This window comes from Protopterus annectens, chromosome 3.part0 (assembly GCF_019279795.1).
Source record: "Protopterus annectens isolate FY-2018-M chromosome 3.part0, PAN1.0, whole genome shotgun sequence".
In the NCBI taxonomy this organism is placed as follows: domain Eukaryota; kingdom Metazoa; phylum Chordata; order Ceratodontiformes; family Protopteridae; genus Protopterus; species Protopterus annectens.
In genome coordinates, this window is record NC_056731.1 from 1,215,583,018 (window position 1) to 1,215,596,169 (window position 13,152).

At 37.1% G+C, this 13,152-nt stretch overlaps 1 protein-coding gene across 1 annotated transcript in view; it reads left to right on the plus strand.

Moving 5' to 3' along the window:
• LOC122797026 (collagen alpha-1(XXI) chain-like) overlaps window positions 1-13,152 on the plus strand; it is a 1,114,432-nt gene that overhangs the window by 697,952 nt on the left and 403,328 nt on the right. Inside the window, exon 18 of the mRNA XM_044065795.1 lies at window positions 6,897-6,950. Within this exon, the coding sequence (XP_043921730.1) occupies window positions 6,897-6,950 (54 nt within the window). The remainder of the gene's footprint in view (window positions 1-6,896; window positions 6,951-13,152) is intronic.

A 13,152-nucleotide genomic window follows, 5' to 3' on the forward strand; every position in this document is an offset into this window, starting at 1 on the left:
GCTCTTCTTTCTCAGGCTTGTCAGATTCTTTCTGATCTTCCAAACTCTGAGAGTAAATCTTCTGCTATTTCCTTACTTGGGACTTCCTCTCAGGTAGTTCATCATTCTATCAAATGTAGTTATGATGCCACAGATGCCTCTTCTAGGGCTGCTGCTTCTGGTTTTCCTGCTGCCATTCTTCATAGCTTCTTGGAGGGCTCTGATGCTTCCTCCTCCCAAGTTTCTTCTTGAGCTTTTGCACTCTCCCATTAGTAAGGAATATTGCAGAAGTGAATGTTAGGACATAGTACAGTTGTGTAAAATCTTACCATAACGGTAGATGTCCTTGCCTTCACCACTGCAGCATTCACTCCCTCCCTCCATCCCCCTGGTCTTTTTCCCATCCAGGATGTGCAGGTTCTCCTTGGTTTTCCTTGGACTGCTGTTCCTACTGGGGCAATCTGTTCTGAGGATGGTACGCCTAAATGTCACTTTTATGCTCTACGCTACGCAAGGAGAGCGCAGGTGATGTTCAGCGTACCTTAAAGCAATGGTAGAGTTTTGTAAACTGGCCAGATGGAGGGTTTCACAGCAGGGAATGCCATTCATAAGGAATACTGCAGCAGTGAAGGCAAGGACATCTACCATTATGGTAAGATTTTACACAACTGTACTTTCCCTTTTAGAGACAGTCACATTGTTCTGTGGGTTTGATCATTTCCATGTGCTTAAATATAATACCTTATTTTCTATATATAAAAGGGGAGACCTAAATAAATTAGAAGCTGTATAAAGGAGGTTTACTAAAAGTATTTCTACAATGAAAATTTGACTTATATGGAGAGATGGAAGCAGCTTCAGCTTTACTCAGTTCATTATAGATACTACAGGGGGAAATTTATATCAGCATACAAAGCATATAAGGATGAAATGAAGCAAGTATATCTTAATTGTGAATTAAGATGTAGTTCTACTGCTCATAAATATTCCAGTATGAATTTTAAAATTGATATCAATAAACCAGGATTGAGAAAAAGGTTTATTACTCCTACCACGCCAAGGATTTGGAATGTTGTTCTTAAAGAAATCAGGGAGTCAAAGATTATAGACATGTTCAAAGCTCAGTTGTCCACATGGATAGGTGATAGATTCTTTGATCCAAATGCTTGGAGTCCACAAATTAACAGTTAAGGCCACATCACTGCTAGCCCTAACTTATGAACTTGTGAACTTGTAATGCAGTATAATTGTTTCATAAACTAAAATCAATATTATCTTTGTTCTGTACAGCTGTAAAAATTCTACAGTTAATTGCAACTTTATTAGAAGCTATATGTATTTTGTTTTTTCTCTAATTCTTCAGAGAAAAATGTTTTTTGGATGACACACTAAATCACACAAAAATATCAAAACTAAGACAAGTTAAGCTAAAAGATACAGGAATAGACATTTATCTTTCTCTAAATGTAAAAATATAAAAATGCTTGAGAGTGGGAAAGTGTTGTTGCTAATTGCCTAAGGGTGGATTGTGATATAATTGCCTTCAAAATATAATTTATCTACCAAGAATTCAGGTTATCTTTATTCTACATTGTCTGCATAGGAAGTTGTAAATCTGATACTTACCTAAGCTTGTTTAGTTTAGATTCATAATATTGCATTTGTTTAGGTTGAGAAGATTATTTGGAGCTAATTTACTAATAAGAATTTATTTTAAATGTTCATCTGTGTATTGCTAGATGTTATATGCAATTCATCTCTTTGTTACCAATGTCTGATAAAGTTTATTGGACTGTGACTGAATGGGCTAGAGGGTTTTCACCTAAATAATGTAAAGTCTGGGTCTCACCCATTGGGCTGACTGGCTGCAGATAAGGGAGTCAGAACTGGTGGAGCAAGGGGACAAAAAAATAATTCCCCTGGCAGAACCATTAAAAATCTTAGCATTCACTGGATGACTTGCATGGAAAGCACGGATTCATAGATATCATCTGCACTTGCACAGGGCTGGTATGCAGTCCAGACCTCATAGCAGAACCTTGCACAATTCATAAATTTTCAAAGCAAAATGGAGTAGTAGCATGCAATACTGAATATGTAGAAGAGTACAAGAATGTAGTAGTTATGCTAGTGAAGGGCAGTGCCATTCTTCACAATTCAAAAACATGTGGGGCAGAGCAAAAGTGGTGCATACATTTGTATTGGTAAAGCTGTATTCCACTGACAGCTAATGGTTTGTCCTTGCTCCCAGCAGTCATGTAGAACTGATGTGCTACAGAGAATAACATAGTTGAGCAACAACAGTATCATGCCAAATACTGTGAGAATGCAACAGATACAACGGTAAAGATGCAATGATGCACTGACACAATCTGTACCTTAGTACAGTCCATACAAGCACGAATGAGCAACCAAGCTTGTCTGATCCAGTGGCATAACTGAATTAAAATCAGTGGATGTATCACCAAAAACACATGCTGTCATTTACATAATGTGGAACTGAAACTGGCTGCATGGTCCTAGCTAACTGTAGCAGAAAAAAAAAACTTAAAAATTGACCTGATTCAGGACTGCAGAGCAGAACATGCCCCTGTGCTCTACCGCAGAGTGCCACAGTTTGTTACAATATGACTCCTACAGAGATAGTCACAGCTGTCAATACCTCACCCCCTCACCAACCTCCTAGTACGTCACTATAATTGCAAGGTTTCACAGGAGCAGAGAGTCCTTCCCATGCATCTGTACATAAAAAGAAACATAAAAAAGAAACATAAATCACAAAACTCATTAGTGTGCTGCATTTTTTTGTTTATTTTTTTTCCATATTGTTATCCCATATTGAGGCAATATGGATCTTTGAAACTCATCTTATAGTAGGTTTTTGTGTGCTACTAGACACAACCTCACAATCACTGATTTTGTGTTAAAAGTTTGCTAGACATGAAACTTTTATTTCTAGGTCTATAGATGGCCATCAGACCACTAAGTATATATTATGATCGACTGATTAACTTCCATAACCTCAGGTTCAAACTCAGTGTCTAATAGAGTGATCTTCTCTTAAGATTTGTGCTACTTTCTCTACTATGAATATGACTCAGTTTATCCACTGCTTTAACGTTAATGTGACTATGATGACCTGTCAATAAATCATCTAAGTATTATCAGTCAGATTAAAATTTCCAAATATTTTCTGGAGAGATACTTTACTGACCATGATAAATGTGGTTCCTCCATAAGTTCCCAGTTGTCTTCAAATGTATATATAACCTTTTTCAAATGAGATGCCTATAACACTAGTCTGGCTTAGTGATGGAGAGTGATGGAGCCCTTATTATGACACATCTGGTCAGGGTTCAATAAACGGCACCAGCACCTGAAGAGCCAAGCTGGAAGGGGACGATTAAAGGAGGTGGCCTCTTCACCTCTTCTGGGAGATGTGGAAAAGGATGCAAACACATAGGAGCACCCTGAATCATGCAGTTTACCTGGTGGGGACTTTGAAAACCACCAGTCATACTTTGGGGGAGGAGTAGGGTTGGGGAAACCACCAGTCATACTTTCTGGGGTAGGACTGGGGAAACCACCAGTCATACTTTGGGGTGTAGGGCTGGGGAAACCACCAGTCATACTTCAGAGGATGAGTAAGGCTGAGGAAGACCACTGAGTCTCATGACCTTTCTCACCTTTGCCAGTAGCCTCAATCAGGCTTCACCCCCTTTCTACAGGGGGTCATACCACTCAATCCTGGAATAAATTTGTGGCTACTCATTCAGTCATCTAGGGTTCACTGTGTAACATGCAAGGAAAGTTTTTTTCCAGAGGTTTGAGAGGCACTGGATTATAAACCTATCCCCCATCATGTTTTATTTTTCTGTCAGTGAAGATTTAAGTCCCTAATTCTTGTGATGGTGGAGATATTGGACTTGTAAAGAAACAGGAGGTCAAGAACAATTACGTCACTAACTGTGCACTAAGCAAGACATAGATCTCCCCTAAAAGTGTATAACACTCTGAACAAATGAATAAAGCTGCCAGCCTCTCTTGGTACATTCAGAGACTTCAGGTCTGTGATGTTTTTGGTCAGGAGCCTTTGGTGTCTTTGTAATTGTTTGATATATTTAGTGAGATACATACCAGAGGGGGCACTGGATTTGGCAAATAGCCTGACTATAAGGGAATGATGACCTTCTTAGACCTATTATTTTGTCAATTTTCTGGACTGAATAAAATGATTTCCTGACAACCATTATTACATGATAGTTAGAACAGTGGGATCTATCATCCCAAGTACATAAGTCTCAAAGTGCATTTTTGTTTTATAGAGGTGCGTTGTCTGGAGAATATGAAAGGAGGAGTTGTCCACTAAACTTTGTAGCATTTAGACAGAGCCCATTTTGAGTACACCAATAGTTTACTGGTGCAAGTTCATTCAGGGTGTGTGGGTGTCATAGGGTGGCTTAACAACAACCCCTCAGTTTGCAATTATCTGCAAACTTGATTAGCCAGAGATCTTGTCTCTCTGCTTATAGATATGAAAAGTAAATAACAAAAAGTAGATACCTCAGTACCAAGCCCTGAGGGATACCACTGGTCTCTTTCCTACCTTCTGAAAATTTCTCATCATCAATTAGTTTTTATTTTGATATGTCACAATTAAGGGCAAATATTCTTGATGATAAATTTTGCATCAGCAATATATCAAATTCACTGTTAGTATACATTCAAAGGTTTACACTCAGTTGTACTGTTGTTACACAATATACAACAAGCATATTTATCCCCAGAGGGAAGAAAGATTTGTGATAAGGACCTAGAAGTTTTAGGGGATGCAAAAATGTGAAAAGGATGTTAAAAAGAAAAGGCACATAGAAATATGGAGGTTCATTTGAAAGTATGGTTCATAGCAGTGAAAAATAAGCAAAAACTAGACTCCTCCCTATTTACTTATTTTACTTTCACATGCCTATACAATCTAGCCAATTTATACTGATATTTACTATTTTATTTGTTAACCAGGATAAAGCACTGATCTCCAATAACATTTTTAGACTCTTTCCAGAAGTGCTGTCTGGTTAAGTGACTTGTTCAGAGTGACGCAATTAGGTAATGGAGGTTAAGGGAATCAAGCTCTGGACCCTGGACCATAGGAAATAGCTTGTTAATAGACCCTTAATTCTCTGTGCCAACTGAGCACATAGCCCCATCACTCTCAGAGATTGCAGTAATGGTGGTGATCAAGTTAAAAAATCAATTTTTAATCTTAAGTAAGTTTATATTAAAAACTGTCCACTCAGCTAAGTTCTGTATACCTCACCAAATATTAGACCATTTTATGATGATAAGGTAGTCATTCCCTCAGCATTAGCAGCCCTAGTAATAACAAAAAAAATTACTTATACCACCAGCATTGTTTTTCTGAAAAAAAATGGTCCAATCCTTATCACAAGTCTGGATTTATTTTTAACAAAAGGCCCCTCTCCCAACCCAGTATAATTTCATAACTTACACCTATGGCAATATCAGTTGAAGTGATAATTTGGAATGCCAGTCATCAAATGTCAGTGCCAAAGGTGACAGATGTTCTCTCTTACACTTTTGTTAAACAGAAATAATTGCATCTGTCTTCTTATAAGTGTGCTCCTTTAATACAAATAAAATAAATCTACCTACCCACCCACTACAGTTTCTCACTATACACTGAAGCCCAAGCCTCTTTAAAATTATGTTAAGAAAACCAGTTCCCCAGTGCCCATAACAGCGGTATACTAGTATATATCCACCCAGACAAGTTCATACATAAATAAAGAAAACAGTAACCTTGTAGCTACAAGTGGAGTTTAATAAAAAAAAAAGCCTATAACCCCACCAAACTAGTGCATTTGATTAAATCTACAACACCACAACCCTTTTAGATGACATAAAGAGGTGCCTACTTCCCAGTGACAATGACATTGATAAGTGCCCATGCTATCCAATAACAAATTTGTGAATTATATTTTTCTATAATAAAGAAAACAGTTTATTATTGTTTATAATCCCTCACCTCACCATATCCATGCATCATTTTTCCAGAAAGCAGTTTCTTATCTCAACTCATCAGAAGCTAATTGTGACCTGAAATAAGCACTTCATATATGGCATTATCTATTATGATATTTTTAAAAATGGTCATAGTCTAGTTATTTGAGGGTGCGCATTTTAAACCTGTGAAACTCTACCATGATCTATTTTACTGTCCTAGTCACATTCTTTCCTGAAGGTGATTTCACACGTGCACTGCAAAACCACCTTTCAGGTTAGAATTGTGCAATGATACAGCCTATGGTTATTCTGAGGTATTAAGCCAATCCCGACCCCCTATTATGCCAACCTTGAAAGTTAGATCTGAAGCTACTCATAAAGCAAAATAATGTGAGACTAAACCTAATCTGGACAATTCTTATGTGTAATTTCACCAAGTTTTAAAATTCTCTACCCAGAATTGTTTGATCCCACCATTGCAAGTTTGTGGGAGAGATGAAGCCTAGCACAATCAAGAATCGTTATAAGGGATGGAAGAAAATGTGGACTGGGCATCAGTCCATCTCAGGATGTGTGTGCATGCATACACAAGTGCGCACACATAGACACACACGCACGTGCACATGCACAGACACACACACACACACACACACACACACGCGCGCGCAAGCACGCACACACACACACACACACACACACACACACACACACACACACACACACACACACACACACACACACACTTCATTTTCTGCTTATATGCTTAAATGCCTTTAAGTTAATCCTACAATCAATCTACCTATAAGACTGGTGTAGACACGACCCTAATAATTATCCTTAACTATTTCTTGTGACAACTGCAGATAATAATATTCCTTATCATTTTTTCTTAGGGTGAAAGAGGTGCTACTGGTCCTAAAGGTGCATCCGGACTACCTGGACAACAGGTAATCAGTCTATAGCAATGTTATAAAAAATGTCATTACAGTCTGTTCTTAAATCTATAATCAGGTTCTAACCTCTTTATTGCCACTGTAGAATTTACTAGCATTCAGTTAAACAGTTAGGTAAACAGTGTAAATATGGTCTAAAGATTAAGAGGAATGTGTTCTGCTTGATACAGTTTATCTGGTTTATCAGCACTGCATAATCTGTTGATCAGTCATAGCTTGGAGCAGAGAACATGCGGCTAGGGCTTTTAGAAATATATTTCACACTACAAAGGAATGACTTAAAACAGGATATTTAGTGGTGCTATCAATGGTACTACAGAACTGTCAAGAAGGACATCTTAAAAGGTTCAGGTCTAATTATACATAATTATATGGAGAAATAAACAGCCATATGTTACCAGCACTTCTGTATAAAAGAGCAAAATGGCTACACATTGCTCTGTGTGATTTTTCTTGTGTTTATCATTTTTGCAGACAAACCTAACTCACATCACATTTACTATTATACCATGCAAGAAAAAATGCAATTACACATAGAAAAATTATTATACAGCTTTAAAAATGATTTAAAAACATAATAATTAATTCCAAATGATAATAATTCTACAATAAATAATGAATTAGTTAAAACCATTTGACAGGTACATGTTGTTACAAAGATCAAAGCTAGGCCTCTCACATTCAGGGCAAGCATCAGTTGCCTTCATTAGCAAACCATGGTAGGCGAGACATCAATGCTGCATTCATGGTGAGGTTTGAATGCAGATAAGTGCCCTGAGCATAGTAACTCATATTGTGTGCAATAGATACTTTGATAGTCCTCACGAAAACAGAGTTTTGGAGCATTTTGAAACAATTCCAGGACTACCAACAGTATGTTGGATACAGTTACCTCTTCCCTTGCCTGACTTTTGCAAGATGTGTTGCTGATAAGGCAAATCCCTTCTAGAAGGAGTTGACCACACTACACATGTATGTTGATGTGATTGAAGGATGGGAAAGTGGTACATTCTTATGCTGGTTTGGTTTTTAAAAAGTATAATTTCAGTTAAGAATAATAATCTGGAATCAAGCATGAACCCTTGCTGTGTAGCAGTTGAGTCTTGAGTCTTTGAAGAAACACTGCCTTGAAGGAGAACTTTAATTTTCAATGAATGCTAACTCCATGAAGACATTCTGCAGATCCCAGCTTCCCAAATTCAATAGTCCTGGAATGCTTTTATATTTATTTGCTGTGCTACACAATTACAGGGGGCAAGTTACTTTTTCACCCTGGTAGGGTGATTTTCTTCTTACCATGGTTGTGAGGCTAATATGTGTATGTATGGAGTATATGGTAATATACTATGTGAGGGTTACGAAGGAACCCACCTCCAAAAACACTTTCTTTTTTTCTTTTTGCCCCCCCCCCCATTGCATTTCTTCCAGACACCACAGATATTGTACATTCCATCTTAGTGATAAACAGATTAATTAAAAGGCATTTCTGGTTCTGGTTGTGAATGAATTGGTCAATTTATAACACAGCCTGAGCTAATTAAGATCAGTAGGTTATGTCACCATGATATATGAATGGTAGAGACTGGTCTAGTTAGATCCCCAGTTAACTATGTTCCTTAACTACTCTATGTAGTTATCTCACCATGATATATGAATGACAGAGAATGGTCTAGCTAGACCCCTAGATAGCTATGCTTCATTTCTACTCTGTGTGGTTATCTCAGAATGTCTGAATGATATAGAGTGCACTAGCTAGACCCCTGATAACTGTGCTCCATATCTACTCTGTGTGGTTATCTCAGCATGATATATGAATGACAGAGACAGGTCTAGCTAGATCTTCAGATGACTATACTCTTTATCTACTCTGTACGATTATCTCAGTATAATATGTGAATGATAGAGACTGGCCTAGCTAGCTTGCTGGATAACTACATTCCTTATCTATTCTGTGTGGTTATCTCAGTATAATATGTGAATGATAGAAACTAGTTTAGCTAGATCTCCAGGTAACTATACTCCTTATCTACTCTGTGTGGTTATCCCAGCATGATATATGAATGATAGAAACTGGTTTAGCTAGATCTCTAGATAACTATGCTCCATATCTACTCTCTGTGATTATTAAGTAAATCTCACATACTAATAGGGCTGGCATCCTTAGTGCTAACTAAAATCACTGTAGCTCACGCCTTGCTCATAATGGCTACATTTCTGTGGCTTAGCCTTTGGCTGAAAAAGGAGAGGGTAAGGCATCTAAAGTTGTTCCAGATTTTAGGAGTAAATCATCACTTTATAACCAAAGATGAAGACTGACAGAAAAATTCTTAGGAAAGGAACAGATAACTAACTATAAGACAGACCATTGTGGTATTCCAGTTGTGAATGCACCAGAAACTTATGTGACTATCCCAGAGACAACCGGGAATGACACCCCTGTTAACGTGCGGAACCAGCTTATGAAATGTGTCCTGAACCTTAACTTGATAGGTTTGGACAGCAGCAGAGACCAATCAGTTGCCACATCTGCAAAGATAGACAGCATCAGGTGCTCCTTATCACGTTGGAGAATAATGAAGACAGTAGTGCTACTGATAGTGTCGTTGTGCTGAATTTGTTTCTAAAACCATGCCATGAATCTTTCAGAATTGTCCATTCGCTAATATGTTAAATAATTGGAGCGTAAAACACCCTTGTTGAAGTACAAAGACAAGTACTAAAGCAAAAATCTCAGACCAGAGAAACATGAATACTCTGGGTACAGAAAAGTAGTATGGTTGAAAGGTCAGGGCATGGTCCTTATTGGAAGAGGCAGACTGAATATGACACTTGCGATGATGTGCTGGGTACAGTCATTTTAGGAAGCTGGGGTATTCAATGAATTTTTTTAGACTTGGGCATCTTTTGCAATTGTTGTAGAAGTCTGCAGACTGTCTTAGAAGTATTTTTTTCTCTGAAATTTAAAGTAGGATAAAAAGTCAGGTGGCAGTGAGCGATTTATTTAGGTTTGGGCATTAGCATTTGTCTACGCATCAAGACAGGAGAGTTAAAAAATGATTATAGTGACTCGGTTTGGTAACATACATTTGTTGCTTAACTGAGTGATTTGATAAATGTTTGGTTGACTTGAGAGCATCTCTTCCTGTTTTTTAAAACAGACTGATTTAGTGTTTTGTCAAAGTATGCATGATGGATACTATCCTGACATAACATATCAAGATGCTGTGTGAAGAAGGAAGGTTTCTTGCCAATTATTAATGTCAGCATTACTTGAAAGTTATGCAAGGCAGTTTTATCTTTAGCATACTGTCTGTGACAGAAATAAAGCAACCAACTTTACTTTTTAAATAGTGTATACTCTTTAGACAGAGCTACTGTAAATGACAGAATTCAGGACATGAATACCCTGCCCTACATTGATCACCTAAAGGCTCTGTCTCTGTATTCAGTCTCCTGCAGGCTGCTGAGAGGATAGCCTTGCCTGACTTACATGACTTCTTCATACTCAGCGCTAATTCTGTTGCACATGCGCAAAACAAACAGCACCAGAAACACTAGATCCAGGGATCTGAATTTCATTTGTGACATGAACAGAATGTATTGGGAGACAGATATGTGTCCCAAAGGATCTCAATAATATGGAATAGGCTCATCCTCAATGTAAAACAGAGGTCCTCCCCGACCTTATTCAAATGAAACCTTGACAAAGGGATGGGAAATCGTAAATTTTCCCCTGGTTTGGCCCCCATGTCCCTTATGGACACAAGCCAGCAATAAGAAAATTATTATCCTAACTAACACCCCCCCATCTACAAATCCTTAGTTATCATCCTACTATGTAAAACACAATAGGATCTGTGGGCACCATGTACCAGCGAACTACATCTTTACTAAATAAAAAATGGAGTACACAGCACAGCAGGAGCATTTTCACTAGCACGTCTTCTTTATGTCAGTAAGATATTAGAGAACATTTTTTCCTCTCACCCTAAAGGTAAGATATATTACAATCTGAAATAATACAGATTAATTGTTAGCTTTACATGGTTTACAAGCAATTTAAAATATTATCAAACAAGCTGATAAAGGAGGAAATATAGGTGATCTTTGATAAGATTATGTTAAAAAGGTGGATGACATGCTATGTGGTGCTAATGTTTATGAAAACACTGAGAAATGCTATGTTTACAAGTTAGTACAGAACATGAAAGCTGCCATTTTTGATTTACATATGAATGGTATTCTCAAGTCTGAGTTGTTCGATTGTTTTTATGTCAATGAACCTTTGGTACCTGTGATTTATGTTTTACCTAAGCTGCATAAAGATAAAGAAAACCTACCTCTGAGACATATAGTCGTGTCAGTTTGTGGCTGGGCCACAGTGCCTATATCTATATACTTGGATGAAGTACTGAAAATAGATGTTTTAAAATTATAGAGTTCTAGATGACAGTAAATATTTTGAGAGTTTTTATAGGTGGTATAGCATGAATACAGGGATTCTTTTTTAATGTAACATTTTATATCGTATCACTTTCACAGTGATTCCAAATGAAATAGGTATAGATTCAATTAGAGCCCATCGATCTACCTATAGTGATTTAGACATGTGTTTCACTGAGTCAATATGTGCTTTATTCGAATTAGTATTTAAACATAATGTTTTTATGTATAATGGGAAGTACTATATTCAGAAGAAAGGTGTAGCAACATGCACTGTTTGTGCCTATTCATATGCTAACCTTGTACTGACAGAATGGGAAAACAATCATTTAAGGAATTCACCCTTGTTCATTAACTATGTCTCACATTATGTATGCTTTGTGAATTATATATTTTTGATATGGCATGGCAAGGCTACCGCCTTACATCTATTACAGGATTATATGCAGTCTTCCACTGATTTCCTTAAGTTTGAATTACAATATTCTGAATCATTTATTGATTTTCTGGATGTTAGAATTTCCAGAAAAGATCAGGGTTGTTGGAGACTTGTGTCTATATAAAAGTGCGCAAACGCAACTCATATTTATGCAGCATGCATCCACGCCATATTTTCATAATATTATGTGGGGTCAGTTTATGCATGTCTCTAGACTCACCATAGGTGATGATGCTGTAAAACATATATTAGATAATTTTCCCAAGATTTTTTTGAGAAAGACTATGGACAACAAGAAACTGACTTCAACAGACAGATTGTGATGGATAGAAGGCCGACTATGGCATGGCCATTTTTCAGCCCTGTCGTTATTAAAGATAATGTAGCATCAGAAATAGTACGGAAGTAGTAAATGTACCGTTAGTTTATTCTAGAGGCACTAACATGTTATGTGGGGTTTACCTGACATTGTCAAAATCCCACATCATAAAATCACAGGTTGTAAAGATGAGAATATTGAAATCCCACTTCATCGAACCAACAGAACAATAAAGATCTTCCCAGGGTAAATAACCACTTACCCAAAAAGAAATAAAAACCTAAACCGCACCATCTTTAACCAACCCAGGTAGAGGGCTACCGCCTCCCCACCCCCCATTCAACTAAATATACCAACTCCAAGATTGCACTACAGTTGGGAAAAAGGCAAAGGTCACTGTCTCACACAACAGGTTACTTACCCTGGGAAGATCTTTGTTGTTCCGCTGGTTCGATGAAGTGAGATTTTGATATTTTCATCTCAACGAACTGGGATTCGATGATGTGAGATTTTGACAAAGTCAGGTAGACCCAGTATGTGATATAATATGCAAGAGCTGAAATGTTTTAACTGTGGACAAGAAATTTAGGAATATTGTTGGCTATATTTCAAGATTCTGTTACAATAATAAGAAAAACGTGAAAGGGTTTCTATTATAGAAGAAAGCCAAAACAGCAAATACATGTGGTACTTTTCTTGTTAAAATTGTAAATTCTGTAAATTTATTGATAAGACTGATAAATACTACTATGAGTCGACAGGCAGAATTTATAAGTTTACAGATTATGTTGTCTGCAATAGGAGATGTCTTATATATCTCAGCTATATAAGGCTTTTTATGTAGGTAAAACCAATCATGTTAAAGCAACATATTTGTTAAAATATATCAGACATCAGTCAAGTGTAAATCTACAAATGCTCTCACCAAGCATATTTTAGACAATGGTCAAAAACATAGTTTTAAATTCAAAGTTTTATCTTGTATTAAATCTAAC